At 53.5% G+C, this 15,359-nt stretch overlaps 1 protein-coding gene across 4 annotated transcripts in view; it reads right to left on the bottom strand.

Moving 5' to 3' along the window:
• Nucleotides 1–15,359, bottom strand: part of EPN2 (epsin 2) — a 35,459-nt gene that overhangs the window by 1,622 nt on the left and 18,478 nt on the right. For all 4 annotated transcript variants that reach the window (XM_058676338.1, XM_004599638.4, XM_058676336.1 and 1 more), the window contains 5 exons: nt 13,630–13,742; nt 12,581–12,673; nt 12,109–12,283; nt 2,322–2,492; nt 1,739–1,825 (listed from right to left, as the gene is read on the bottom strand). In XM_058676338.1, coding sequence (XP_058532321.1) covers nt 1,739–1,825; nt 2,322–2,492; nt 12,109–12,283; nt 12,581–12,673; nt 13,630–13,653 — 550 coding nt within the window. In that variant the 5' untranslated portion in view covers nt 13,654–13,742. The remainder of the gene's footprint in view (nt 1–1,738; nt 1,826–2,321; nt 2,493–12,108; nt 12,284–12,580; nt 12,674–13,629; nt 13,743–15,359) is intronic.

A 15,359-nucleotide genomic window follows, 5' to 3' on the forward strand; every position in this document is an offset into this window, starting at 1 on the left:
GGGACCAAAGAAAAGGTGGAGATGAGCAAAGAAGGCCGTTACCACAGCACGGAGTGGAGGAGCCGACGAAGCCAAGTGAACCCCCACCAGAGCCTGGGCTGCATTCCTGCCAGACGACCTGGGAGGCAGTGGAGACGGCTCAGGTCACTGGGTTCTCACCACCCACCCAGCTACAAATGCAGGGTCAAGGGCTTCAGTCCCAGCGTGGCCCACCTGCTACAGGCTTTTTGGGGAAGGAACCAGCAGATGGAAGCCCTCTGTCTCTGTCTCTCTCTGCTTCTCAAATAAAAGCAAGAAACAAAAAAATTTTTCAAAAAAGATTTCAAAACAGTACAGCGTAATCCTTCAGAAAAAAAAATTAGGAGGTGAACTGTGACTTGTGGCTAGGCATGAGTAATTTCTAATTTTCTCACAATTTCAGTTGCTCAGTTGTCTACAATGAACTTTGTTTTTAGGAAGAAGAAAGCCAATTCTATTTCAACGGAGGGTGTACTGAAGTAGTCGGGGAAAATGCCACCACTTGGCTGGGAGGCAAGGTGGCTGGGGCTAGGGCCCGGAACCACCCTCAAGCTCCTCCCCGCCCCAGCAGCTCTTTCATAGGAATCCAGCCCGAGGAAGTCACACAGCACAAAGATGTTCACCACAGCACTACTGGCCTCAGCAAAAATGTGACAGAAACCTCAAACAGCCTTGCCACTGCTGCGCTGCAGGGCATGCTAAGTACACAGCCAGTTACAAAGTGTTTTCTAGCGAAGAAAATGTTGCTGCAACGGATGGGCAGAGGGACAGATTCAACTCTGACCCTGAGACGTGGAGAGGAGACTACAGGTGCTCAGAAAAAACGCTGGCAGGAAAGAGCGGCTGAGGGTCAGACGTGGGTTAGAGATGACTCATCATCTCCCGTAACCCATTCCACAGGGCCTACATTCGGAAATTCCTAAGTGCGCAATTCTAGATTTTCCAAAGCAGGAACAGTTCTATAATTAGGGACAGAGACTTTAAAGTCAACAAGCTGCAGTAGTGACTGAGTTCCTGCACCCTGAGGCATGGAGGGCTGAGGGGCAAGGATGGGCAGCAAATCTTTTTGCAACCCCTTCTCCAAGCTGCCCCTGCTGAGAGACCCTGAAGTCGGGAGTGGGGGGGACTGGCCTGCAGCTGGCTGGGCTACAAGAGGAAGAGGCGAGAAGGCAGGCAGGAGGGCAATGGGGAGGGTGCAGGACAGAGAGGGAAGATTGGGAAGGAGCGAGGCTCCTACTTGTGGCCAGGAGGCCCGGCCCTCAAAGGACGAGCTGCCCAGCTCTCCCCAGGCCACACAGGGCTGTATCCCCAGGTCTCTTCTAGTTCTCCAGGCCCACTTTAACTCTAGTCCCTTCTCTCTTCACCCCCAGGTCCTCCCTGCCCAAGGACACCCCTGGGAGGAAGCTGGGCCTGTAGTCTGCACTGTGAGGGTCTCTGAGGAGTGCCTCCCCCAACCCGCAGGGGGTGATGGGGAAGCCCTGAGGGTGTTGATGGACAGGAAGAGGTGGACCTAGGGTGGGGCCTCGCCGGGCTAGGAGGCTAGCACTGTAAAGGGAAGAAAAGTTCAAAGAAAAATTCAACCTCACGACTTCTCAGTGTCGAAGTCAAAGTTCCTGGACTGGATACTTCAGGCCCCCAGATAAAATGCAGAGAGTGTAGAGCCGCGGCAGAGCTGGAAAGCTGCTCTCCCTTCTGCAGCGAGGGAGCCTCCCTGACGTACCTGCTTTCTTTGCAGTTCGTAGGTTGTCAAACTCAGAGAAGTCGTCTTTAACTGTACCATTCACGTTACTGAAGAGCTCAAAGGACCCTGCTGGATAGAGAAGCCAGTAGTGTGGGCTAAGCTTAGATTCCACGCCCTATGTGGGCTAGCTGTATGGCTCCTCACAGCTCTCCCTCCAGCTGTGGGAAGGCAGGGTTGGAGGGGGGAACCTCAGGAGTCAAGCTGCGCCAGGCAGGTTCAGGTCACCTGGCAGGCTGGGAGGGGCCCGGAGTGAAGCAGGGAACCGGCCTTGGAGCCACGTGTGGGTGCCACCCACTGCTGCTCTCATCATCCCACCCTGAGGGAAGGGAGCTAGAGGTGGCCTATGTCTGGACAGGAACGCCGCCTGAAGGAATGTCCTCTCTCAGTAGCCCCTGGGGAAGAGCAGTGGGTACATGAAAGGGCCTGTGAGCCCCTCATTCTCCCTGGACAGCTCAGGATGTGGGGGTCAGGAACAAAGGCTACCCGGCAGGGGTGGGCACCAATGGAGAGCGGGAGCCAGGAGGAGCTGCTGGTTCAGGGTGCGGCAGGAGTGGGGACTCACCAGATGTGGACATGGGCTTGGCGGCGGAGGCCACACCCCAGGTGTCAGTCTTCCCTGCACCAGGGGCTGGCTGCTGCGGAGCTGCCCAGGGGTCTGAGCTCTTGGGAACAGTGTGTGCGCTGGTTCCAGTGGGCACTCCCCATGGGTCAACAGAAGCAGCTGGCTTGGCACCTGAGGAAGGCATGGTCAGGACTCAGAGATGCCCTCACCAAGTGTTGGGCAGCTGGGGCACAAAGCGAAGGGTGTGCCAGGTAGGGTGCTGTCCCACACCAGTGCCCTGCCCTGTAAGTTCCAAGAGGAAACACTGGGAGAGGCACCCTCCAAAACGCTTCCAAAGCCCCCTTCATCAGAGTACAGGCTGCAGGTCCCTCTTTAGACAACTGCAAAGAGGTACAGCGGACATGGCTGACACACAGCTGGGCAATAAAGTGACAACATGGATTCATGGTGACGAATGGCTTTTTGTTTTTGTTTTGAAAAAAACAGAAGACGCCTGGTTGCATGCACCAAGTGCCAATCCTGAGGGTGAGTGGGTTTTGTGCAGCTGCACAATACTTGTGTGAGCATGTGTGTACGTGTGGGCACATCACCCAAGCATGATCTCTGTTCTGGCAGGGAACCCACGGCTGTCTCTGTGATGCCCAGTGTGCCAGGTGCCCTGCTTCCCCCTGTGGCTCGCCTTGCTGGCCATGGAGACACACAGGGCCTACTCCCTGTGCCGCTCTGTTCCCGGATGCACCTGGAGCTGCTTCATCTCCCACTGGGTGCCCTTCCGCGGGCAAGCCAGGCAGAGGGGCAGCTGGCACACGATGCCACTGGGCCCACCCAGTTCCATGGTAGTTGCACCAGCAGCTAGCTCCTCCAACAGCCCAGGGAGTTGCTTACCAACCTCTCTAAACACTTAGAGTGACTACTTTTTCATTTGTGCCACCATGGTGGGTATACACTTTGCTATTTTACTGTGGATGTGACTTCCGTTTCTTTATGAAGTTGAGCCTCTTTTCAAACACTCATGGGTTATTCATGCCTCCTTTCCTATACAGTGGCTGTTTTAGTCTGTTGCAGCCACCTGGAGAGTGAACCAGTGAATGGAAGATCTCTTCTTTTAAAAATCATTTGTATCGGAAAGGAAGATTTATATAGAGGAGAAACAGAAGAAAAGATCTTCCGTTCACTGGTTCACTTCCCAAATAAATGCAATGGCCAGAGCTGAGCCAATCTAAAGCCAAGAGCCAGGAGCTTCTTCTGGGTCTCCCACGTGGGTGCAGGGTCCCAAGGGTTTGGGCCGCCCTCTGCTGCTTTCCCAGGCCTCAGGCAGAGAGCTGCATGGGACATGGAGTAGCTGAGACATGAACCAGTGCCCACATGGGATATGAGCTCCTGGAGGTGGAGGATTAGTCAGTTAAGGTTAAGCCAACACACCACCAGCCCCTCTCCCTCTTTCTGTAACTTCCGAAACAAATGAATCTTAAAAATAAACTGTACAAATAAAAAATAAGTGAAACTTGGGCCCGGCGCGATAGCGTAGCGGTTAAGGTCCTTGCCTTGAACATGCCAGGATCCCATATGGGTCCTGGTTCTGGTCTCGGTGGCCCTGCTTCCCATCCAGCTCCCTGCCTGTGGCCTGGGAATGCAATCAAGGACAGCCCCAAAGCTTTGGGACCCTGCACCCGCATGGGAGACCCAAAGGAGGCTCCTGGCTTCGGATTGGTTCAGCTCCAGCTGTTGTGGTCGCTCAGGGAGTGAACCATCGGACAGAAGATCTTCCTCTCTCTTCTTCTCCCTCTCTCTGTATATCACCTTCCCAATAAAAATAAATAAAATCTTAAAAACAAACAAACACAAAAAAGTGAAACTCTTGGGATTCTAACTACAATTGCTCTAAGCACCAGATCAGTTTGGGGAGAATTCCCATGATCATATCTGCCCCTCAAAGTTACCTTTTAAATCCATTTTCCATGAACTTTTTGAAGTTCTCTTGATATCAGATATATACTCTTTCCTTTTACTTAGTAATATTTTCCTTACTTATTTGAGAAACAGAGAGATGGAGATCTATCCATTAGCCTATTCCTGGAATGCCTGCCCGGCTGAAGCCAGCAGCCGAGAACTCAGCGTGTCTCCCACACAGGTGGCAGGGACCAAGCACCCGCGCCCTCTCCTGCCGCCTCCTAGTGGGCACCAGCAGCAGCCTGACATCGGGACCACAACCAGGACAGGGGTGGCCATGTGATATTCTAACTGCTGCACAAATTACAGCTTCCTGTTGCTATGACTGAAGCTCCAGCTGTCCTGCAAATGCTGGTTCTAATCTAATCTCTGGGTCTAAATCTGCCTGGTTTTCATTGTAATTTCTTTTTTTTAACTCAAGAACTTACAAGTGTTTCTACAATTTCAAACGTGTGGCACCTTCTCCCTTAGCTCTTGGCTACCGATGGTGAAGGGCACTGCGATTGGCAAGCATGTTCTCAGTGGTCCTGGTGTTTTAAAATGTCTTGGGGCTGGCTTTTCTGGCCAGCACATGGTGAACTCTTTAGAAGTGTGCAGGCGACTGAGAAGGTAGAATCTCCTCGCTTGTCCACCGTGCTGCGTGTCTCCTGTGTTCTGGTGGCGTCCTATGTACTCATCACTTACATCCCACCCTACCCCTTTCCGTAGCGCTCCAGGCCAGACTGGGGGCCTGCATGTCTCCGGTTTCCTCTCCTCTCAGCACTTTCACAGTGCAGGCGTGTTCTGACCCTGTGAGATGTCATCTTCACCAACAGGAGCACCAGTGTGGTGCTCCAGGGGCTGACGGCTTTGAGCTGTGGCTGGGTTTCCTTGGGAGAAAGAGGATTTCATGTGGAGCCCTGTGGGGCTGCCAGTGCCAGCTGCATGGACATTGCCCTGGAGGAGCAGGGAAGCTCTTGAGAAACTCCATCCAGGAGTGCATGAGCAGGAAACTGGATGGGAAGCAGAGCAGCTGGGATCTGACAGCTTCAATCACTGTGACACGTCCCCGTCTCTGGCTTTCTTTTTGGATCACCTACATACAGCAACTTTCTATAGAACTCTGTAATGCAACTGGACTGAGGGCTCGGTGGGGTAATAAAAGACAAGGGTGGTGCCCAGCAGGTCTCTGATGGCCTAGTTGAACTTTGAGGCTAAGAGCGGACCGGGCACCTCTAGGCTTCCGAGAGACCTCCTGGGATCCTCATCTCTACATATGCCTCACTGAGCCCCACTGAGCCCGTTTCCTCAACAGTAATGCTTCCTGATGGTCCAGCACCACCCCCAGGCCTGCGTGGGGTCCAGCACCACCCCCCCGCCCTCCCCCCTGCTCCACCTAGGTAACTGCTCAGCATTCCCCCAGGATGGCTCCTGCCCCGAGACCTCACCAGCATGCAAACCATTACAGCTGGCAGCCAGGGGACAAGGCAGGAGAGAGGCCTGAGGACATAAGGACCGGGTTTCCCCCACACAGGCACACCTACACTGTGTTTAAGCATCAACAGCAGCTTGCCAGCACACGGGGAGACCCAAGGTAGAACCCAGGCATCTGTCAGTTCCACGCAGCTGGCCCCTGGGCTTCCTGGCGGCCTTAGCCACATTCACACACACCACACGGCTCCCCGCAAAATTTGCAGGCTTCTATGTGCACCTCACATCAGGCCGCAGGTATGAAGACCCACAAGTGGACAGCCTGTCCTAGGTGCAGCTCTCCCCTGAAGCTGTTCTACGGCCTTTTCTGACTTTCCCTGGGCGCCTAGCAGCTTTCCCTTCAGGATCTGCTGTCAAAGTAACAAAAACCAGGGTGGTCTAGAGACTTAGCTCTCAACAACCTAACCAAGCCAGCCTGTATCAACAGTCGGCCACAGCTCGGGGCCCCTGGGGAGTGGAGTGAAATACATGCTTGGGGCATGGTGTGGTAGCCTAGTGGCTAAAGTCTTTACTTCACATATACCAGGATCCCGTAGGGCACCGGTTTGTGTCCCAGCTGCTCCACTTTCCATCCAGCTCCCTGCTTGTGACCTGGAAAAATAGTTGAGGACGGCCCAAAGCCTTGGGACCCTGTAACTACATGGAAGACCTGGAAGAAGCTCCAGGCTCCTGGCTTCAGATCGGCTCAGTTCTGGCCATTGCGCCCACTTAGGGAGTGAAATCAGCGGATGGAGGATCTTTTCCTGCCTCTCCTTCTCTCTATAAATCTGACTTTCCAATAAAAAAAAAAAAATCTTACAAAAAAAAAAAAGAGAGAGAGATATACTTGGTTCACACCCTACTTAACTCCAAACCACCAGATCACCACATATGAGCCGCTTAGCCCAGTGAGCTTTGGGGGTGGGGGAACAGGTGAAGTTCCATTCTGCCAACGAAGCTGTTAACCTACGTGTGCCCAGGACACTATGCAAGCTGCTGGCTGATCCACGTTAGACCCGCAGACATAGCTAGGCAGTCCTGGGGCCAGCGCCACCCTGACTCGGGGACACAGTGCTCCCCTCCTGCTGCTGTGGGAATGTAGCCAGCTCTGGCCTGGGGGCCAGCTGGCCCTCAGAGAGCGCTGCTGGCCAGGAGACTCCCCTGTGAATGGACTGGCTGCTCGCGCTCTCCCCCTGCACAACCTCGGTGGGGGCCAGGCCTTGCCATACAGCCGATAAAACAAACACTTATTCAAAGTCCGGGTGAGTGAGGAAGAGGAAGGAATCAAGGTCAGGAGGAGCAAGCAGCTTCCGGCTTCCTCCTCTGAAGGACCATTCAGCGGAGCACATGTCCCCTGGCTCAGAGGCCAGCCCAGCATGTCCCGACTCCCGTGCATGAATATTCATGTGCACAGGGAGGCAGTCACAAGCCAAGCAGGGTTGCTGAGAAGCCAGCAGCAACACCTGCTACTGCTGCTGCTGGGGGCGGAAGATGGAAGACTGTCCCAGCCTGGGGAGGGGCCGGGGAGGCAAGTGGTCGGACAGGGGCTGAGCAGCCAAGAGCTTCTGAATCACAGGCCTGTGGGCCCTCCCAAGACCAGGTGGCCGCTTTGTGTATCTGGAACAGGCAGGAAGTGCCCTGTGCAGGCCAGGTTCCAAACCCCTCCTCTCGGCCCTTAGCATTTCCTTCCGAGGCCACTTGGCCAAGTGCTCGCCTGTGCTGCTTGCAGAGAAGGGGAAATGGCCGGGCTCACTGGGAATGGTGCCTTTGCCAAGTATCACTGCTTTCCTGCAGAGGGTGCGGCTGGCAGTGCCATGGGAGGAGATGCTGGGCCTCCTCATTTGTGCCCACATCTCTGGGCAGAAGGTTGTCCCTGGAAACACTGCCTGTTGGATCCTGGGAGTACCAGAGCAGTGAAGCCACTGCCACATTCTTGCCCAGAGCTGCGGCAATGGATACGGAAGCAAAGGACCGGTGAGCTCAGGAGCTAGTTCCGCACTGCTCCGGCAACAGCTGACCTACCACACCACCACTGGGGTCCTGTGGAACCCTGGGAGGTGAGTGCTGGGCCTGTTCAGACAGCCGCTGTGGGAGACACAGCACACGCAGCTCGGTCACAGCCATGCACGCAGAGCACCTAACCAGAGCTGGGACTTGACAAGCATCCCCATGTTCTAAACTTAATTTACTGCCATTATTTGAACATCAGCAAATTTCAAAAACTCAGGATTTAGTCTTCTTTTTGAAAACCTGGAATTCTAACAGGCAAAAGCTAGAAACAGAACTCATGTCCATCAGGGTTGGACAGCGAGACATGAAGCTGGGTGCCCACACAGGGAATATCATTCAGCTCTGAGGGGGATGAAGGCTGGTGAGCACAAAGACGAACCTGGCAAGGATGGGGCTGAGTGAAAAAGCTAGTCGCAGATGGACTTGATTAAATGGGTCTGTTTGTAGGAGACACCCAAATGTGCAAGTCCTGCAGAGGCAGAAAGCAGACTGACAGTTGCCAGTGGCTTGAGTATAGGGCTCCTTTCTGGACAAAAGCAATGTTTCTAAAAGATACTGGCAATTGTATGAAACTAAAAATGCGTAAGAAAACACATCTAAATGAGTTACCCACTTTCAAATGGTTAGAATGGCCACTCTTTCTTAGTTACAAAACCCTGGAGGGCCCAGAGTGATAGCCTAGTGGCTAAATCTTAGCCTTTGCATCTGTACTGGGATTCCTTATGGGCGCTGGTTTTAATCCCAGCAGCTCCACTTTCCATCCAGCTCCCTGCTTGTGGCCTGGGAAAGCAGTCAAGGGCAGCCCAAAGCCTTGGGACCCTGCACCCACATGGGAGACCCAGAGGAGGCTCTGGGCTCCTGGCTCAGGGTCGGCTCAGCTCCGGCCGTTGCAGCCACTTGGAGAGTGAAATCAACAGATGGAAGATCTTCCTGTTCTCCTCCTCTATGTATATCTGACTTTCCAATAAAAATAAATAAATCTTTTAAATAACAATAATAATAAGCCTTTAAAAAGCAAACAAGCAAACACTGGAGAGGTCAGAGTTGTGATGTAGCAGGTTAAAGTGCTGCTTACAATGCCAGCATTCCAGGAAAGAGCTGGTTCAAGTCGCAGCTGCTTTACATTCAGCCCAGCGCCCTGTCTGAGCGTCTGGGAAAGCAGCAGCAAACGGTCCGAGTGCTTGGGCCCTTGCAGCCACGGGGGAGGCCCTGGTGGACCTCTGAGCCCAAGTCAGTGCAGCCATCTGGGGGAAGGAACCTGCGGACAGAGGATATTTTCCTGTTCTCTCTAACTCTGCCTTCCAAAAAAAAAAAAAAATCTTTAAAAAGAAAAGAAAGGAGAGGGCTCTTGAGCACCAGTCTGCAGCAGGTCCTGCTCCCTTTGGCCCCCCAGCTGCCCCACCTGGTTCCTGTCTGGTTGCCTGCAGCGATGTGAGAGCCCCAGTCCCTGGAGGTGGCACTGCCCCACCCATGCTCTGGGCAACTCGTCAACACAACCCTGAAGGCAGGGCCCATGGCATGCACAGGACACCAGGGCCTAGGGCACAGGCAAAGGCAGGGTTGGAAAGGACCAGTCACTTTGGGGAAAAAAAGTGAGACCATCCAGGCCTGCTGAGGTCTTGGCCACACCCTCAGGTGGGCAGCACCAGCATTGCCCACCCATTTCCTAATTAATTAAGAGACCACCAATGGGGAACATCTTACCTGTAGGTTTCCCATCCAACAAGGAGGGGTCAGGGAATGCTTAAAATCCCAAGACCCTGCCTCAAACCTTTGGTGTCTCTCTCCCTCCCCTTTCGAGAGGCAGCCCACCTCCCGGTTTTCTCTCCAGAGGTGCCTTCCCCTCCCTCTTCCTTCCCTGCTCGCCTGGTCCCTTTGCAAATAAACTTTTCTGTCTGCAACAGATTCCTAGTTTTTATTTCTATAATAAGCTGAGGAAAGAACCCACTGGGCATTTCTGGTAACAAAAAGGGTATTTTGTCTCTCCTGACTGGATAATACATCCCTGGTCAACAAGTCATTGGGCAGAAATACATGACAGGTAAAAATCAAGTCTCCCTCTTCCACATCAACCGAGATTGAAGTAGAAATCCCTGACTCCTGACACCCATCACCGGCTTAAACATGCATGGCCTGATCTCTAATGGGCTGAACAGACATCCTGAAGAGTGCCTGCCCACACTCAAGGTGCTGTAACCTTACAGAAGACTCCTTCCCCGATTTAGGCAAGCGCCTGGATCCAAGGGGCCCCACTCCCAATTCCAACTAAGGCACCCTACGTGGCAACAGTGTCTCAAATACCTAGGTCTCTGCCACCCACAAGGGAGACATGAGTTGAGTTGCTGCCCTGACCTGCCCTAGCTCTGGGTGTGTGGGCAGCTGGGGAGTAAGCCAGTGGACGAATCTCTCTCCCTTTCTGCATCCCTCTGCCTTTCAAATAACAAAATGTTAAGGGGCAGGCATTTGACACAACAGTTCAGTCATCACTTGAGACGCCTGCACCCCATAGCGGAGTGCCTGGTTCATGCCCTAACTCGCCCCTCCAGTTCAGCTCCTGCCACTGTACATGCTGGAAGGCAGCAGATGGCCATGCACTTGAGTCCCTAACACTCAAGAGGGAGAGCTGGATGAGAGGCACTCCAGGAGTGAACCAGTGGATGGGACATCTATTTTGACACTTTTCTTTATAAAATGTTTATATATTTATTGTATCTATATACATACTTAAGTTTTTAATTTAAATACTTGTTTATTATTTTCACACTTTTCAAATAAAATGAAAATCAACTAAAAAAATTGCTGGAAATCAAGCCGAAGCCCCTGTGCAGCAGGATTACTGCTGCCAGGCCACGGCTTTGGGAGCACTCTCAGCCCCGGCCTCACACCGTCTCCAGGAAGGCTTGGCAAGACCACAGCCACACAGCCTCCCTCCCAGTCACCCTGCACAGGTCTCAGTTGAGTGGAAACTGTACAACTGTGCAGGCTCAAGAAGGCTCTTGCCAAAAGGGGTGTGGGCTCCACCTGCTGAGGAGGAGGGCACAAAGAGTAGCCCCCAAGTGCATTCAGTGTCAACACCTCCTCTACATCACTGCCAAACCCTTGGCAAGGCTAAGACTAGGACCCAAGTGACCTGGATGCTGCCCAGCCTCTCTCCCACCCAGCCTCTCGCCCAGTGCACACAGGGCAGGTCTCAAGTCAAGTCTCCTTGCTTCTAATTGTCTGTCTGGCCCTTCTCCTGAGAACTTAACAGCACACCGTCTGGCCCCTGGGCTGAATCTTGCCCCAGGGTTCTTTCTAGTGCTGCCATCCCATGGTTTCCTGTGCTGTCCGTTGCTGGCCAGGGCCTGATGGTCTTAGGGCTCCTGCATGGCAGGACACTTAGGCCATCATTTAGGAATCCTAGTTGAATACAAAAGACGGTTCCAGTTTAGGAAAACAAGGAACACAATCATGATGTCCCAAGACCCTCAGAGTTAACCAAATAAGGCCCACAGCACACCACGCAAACTGTGAAGCTGAGGATGGCCTTTCTCTCCCCCCAGCAACCAAGAAACACTTTGGGCTAGGGCATTATGGTGTGGTAAGTCTCTGAGGCACTGGCATCCCATACTGGTGCTGGTTTGAGTCCTAGCTGTTCTACTTCCGATCCAGCTCCCTGCTAACAGACCTGGGAAGGCAGCAGGAGATGACCTTAAGTGTTTGGGTACCTGCACCCATGTGGGAGACAGGGAGATGCTCCTGGCTTCAGACCAGCACAGCTCTAGCCGCTGCAGCTATTTGGGGAATGAGCCAATGGATGGAAGATTCTCTGTTTCTCCTCTTCTCCCTGTTACTCTGCCTTTAAAGTAAAACTAAAATAAGTCTTTAAACAAACAAACAGAACTGCCTGTCTCCAGGATGATCATCCAGATCCAACTCATTGTGCTGCAGTTCTCATTCACATCATGTACCACACACTCTTACACATGCTGGAAACAAAACTTGGGCTTCCTCACTTGGCCCGCAGACCACGGAAGGGCAATCCCAGCAGCAGCGGCTGAGTACAGGGTGGTCTGCAGCTGGCCGCAGCAATGGCTCCAAGCCCTTCCTTCATGCTGACCCAGCGGGGATGCTGGGGCAGCTCTGCGGCTCAGAGAGCTGAGATGTGCCCTGGATGAGGGACAGGTCATTTCTGGAGCATAGGGGAAGTCAGCTCTCCCCCTACCCAGGCAGAAAAAGAGAAGGCTGCACCACTGTCTTCAAGGCGCAGGACGAGGGCCTGATGGACATCGCCATCAGTGTCTGGAAGCACCTGGACACCCCCAACCGACCCGACAAGGCACAGCTTGTCCCCCTCACCCAACCAGCGGGCAAGCTAAATCAACAGCAGGGTTTTTACCAAATGACGGCCAGGGGTCTGAAGCGCTCGCAGGAGCTGCTGGGCCGCCCCAGGGGTTGGTCTGGTTTGCAGAGGCTGCCGGGCCCCAGGGCTCTGACTTCTGGGTGGTGGGGCCTGAGCTGGGGAGAGCATCCAGCAAGTCCAACAGAGGCGTCTGCGGCGGGCGGGCACCGTGCTTCAGAACAGAGAGAAGACAGGTTTCACTTGGCCACCCTGAGGACAGACCCACCCTTCCTACTACCTGGACCATGTTATCTGTTACTTGGGGGGGGGGTCCTCACCCCAAGAATGATGATGATGAAGACCGACACTGGGTGGGCTCACCCCAGGCAACAGCTCAGCTAAGTGCCCAATTCAGATGACAGACCTGAACATTCTCCTCCCGCCATAGCCGAGGTGTCTGTGGAGTGTGTGTTGTGTGTGTGGCCTCAAGCCGGGGGCAATCCTGTGGTGGGGGGTAGGACACTCTCACCTCTTTCCTCTTGGGAACTTTGACGGTGTCTCTCCGGCTCTCCTCGAGGGCCATCTGAAGCCTGAGGTCATCGCCCCGCCTGAGGCGCTCTTCCTGTGGAGGGACCACAGGGGCTATGGGCACTGGGGTGGGCACTACCGCACGGGCAGAGCAGCGAGGGCCAGCAGAGTGCACGTGGGGCTGAGCACTCTGAGCGATCCCCCCACAAGCCTGCTGGCAGGACTGGCCCAGGCGCCACCAAATCAGGGAACAGGGAATGCTTCATCTACAGTACTTTTTATTCTCAAAATGAAAGTGGCTTTATAATTCTATTTATAGGCACAGTATGTCTCCCTTATGAAACATAGATCTGACAAGCCGGGAAGGAGAGATGAAAATCACCCATCCTCCTACCACCTACTGTGAATGTTCCAGAAAATAGCTCTGCATTTCCATGAATTCTAACAGAAAGGATTCATTGTATTTACTGAAGGCAAAAATTACCAAAATGCAAAAGACAGGGCTGCCCCAGCTTTTACATAATGGTTTAGCATAAATGAGTGTATTTCTCATGTGGTGTTATAAATATTAATTAAAATGGGTTCTCTCACAGCAGCTTCTGCCGAGCGCCTCCACCACTGGGATGCACAGGCCATGACAGGGGCTGTCTGGATACTTAAAATCTCAGTATCCAAAGGCCTTCCTCTGGGCTACCCCTGGCCCACCCACCCTCCAATCAAAGGGGTGACAGTGTGCAGGGTCACTTCAATCTCTCCATTCCTTTCACTCCCAGGGCTGAAGAACAATAGGAACCAGGGGAGCAGACCACAGCCTGTACTCCAGTCACTGGAAACAGCCCCTCGCAGCCCCTCTCGTTTCCTGGATTTTCACCTGGCCTTCTCCCCTACACAACCCTTACCACTGCTGACAAACTGCCCCTGCATGGGGCCTCCCTGACCAGCACAGTGGGAGGCAGGTAGGCGACAGACCACACTGACAGCAAGCACAGTTCACCTATCTTCACTGCGGGCAGTGTGTTATCCCCCACACACGCTGCCTGCAGCACTTACCTGCTCAGCCACCTCTCTGCTCATGGCAAGAGCCAGCTGTAGCTGAAGCTCCTCTTCTCCACTAGTCTGAGGCCGGGCCTGCTCCAGCTCGGAGGACACCCGTGGGGAGGTGGCTGTGGGGAGAAGGCAGGGTCACCAGTCACATCATATGCAAAAGATGGGGTTGTCACAGCCCATACCCAGTACTTCCTGGTCAAGCCGCAATCCATTCCCATCTCAAACCCCCAAGAGCTTAATGATCCAGAAGGTAAGAAGGATTACAGACATCTCAAGCTTAAAATCAGAGTCCAATGGGGCTTCCCAAATATAGTGTAAGTCACAGGGCGTCAGGGGAGACGCTGCCCTGGGGGTCAGGACTCCTGACCACCAGTACCTCAGAAGACAGGAATAGAATCAGAGACCCCAAGTGGAGTTCTGGAAGGCAGAGACAAGAGCACCCTTCAGCCAGAATCAGGCAACCGGGACCCCCAAGGTTCCCCAGACACCCTGCGGTGGCGTCGTTGTGGCTATCTCGCAGGGCTGAGGATCACAGGACATGAAGCCCACCTGTTTGTGCAGTACCCCTGGACAGCTGGGCTAATACTAAACACTGACCTTAGAAATGTCTCTTTGTTAAGTCCCCAGCTAGCTTAAACACCTATAGGCAGCTCCTGGAAAGACAGTTCAGACTGAATGATGGGACATAAATTCCCTGCTGCTGTAATAAGCCAAGTGAGGAAGTCATACTCACGCGGGGGAAGACGTGAGGCCTACACCAGCAAGTGTGCATCAGGGAGCACGGGAGCCTCTGGAATGAGATGTGAAGCTCCTGGCTCTCCTCCTGGCCCTTCCTGCCTGCCGCCCCAGCTCACAGCCTTCCTCCCTCTATTTGTCCCGCAGAGGGTCTGCCCTGGGCACCTGGCCATGCTCTGCTTCTCCCTCACTGCACTCACACCACAGGCAAATACCCGTTGGCTGGGTGCATGGAGAGATGGAGGCAGCTGTTACAAACAGCTGAACTATGTACTAGTTCACTCTTTTATTAAGGTCGCTCTAGCAATCCTACACATCAGGATTTGCTCGCCTATGCTGCCTTGCCTGAATCTAGGCCCCCTCAGGATCTGCCTCTGGGCGAAGTTACATGCGGCACTGACCCTTCATGAAGGCCAGGGATAAGGCGGGCAGCCCCGGGGTCATCTATGGAAGAACCAGGGAGATGGCACAGGCTGCCCTGGGGGCAGGAGCAGGTAGCTGATGCTGCCAAGAGAGGCATTACCTCATGGAAGTGTTTAGAAACACACAAAGCACACCATGGTAAGAATTACATAGGAAAAACTCCTGTGACATGAGGTACAACATGGACCCAGGGCCCCGAGGAAAGGCCATCGCCCCTCAGTGGCGTCACACCTCCTCTCCCAGTCCCGCTCTGGGTGACAGGACTCACTGATGGGGCAGCAGATGCACCAGAGAACAGTGCAAAAAAAAGGCACCAGATTGCCGTGTGTCTCGTCTAACCAGCAGAGACGGGGCAAGAAGCAAGGGTGACACTGCAGTTACAAACACAGATGTGTGCTTTTACATGAAAGCCAGTAAAATCTGAGAGTCACCACCCAGTTATGTATTCTAACGTACTTCTTCAGAAATATAGCTGGATGATAACGCAAAGTCCTCAAGCCCACCTTCATTCATAACTAGGTTGCTTAACAGCACCTAGGTTTTTGTTGGTTCTTTTTCCCAGCATCACCTGTGCA

Source organism: Ochotona princeps, chromosome 17 (assembly GCF_030435755.1).
Source record: "Ochotona princeps isolate mOchPri1 chromosome 17, mOchPri1.hap1, whole genome shotgun sequence".
Taxonomy (NCBI): Eukaryota; Metazoa; Chordata; class Mammalia; order Lagomorpha; family Ochotonidae; genus Ochotona; species Ochotona princeps.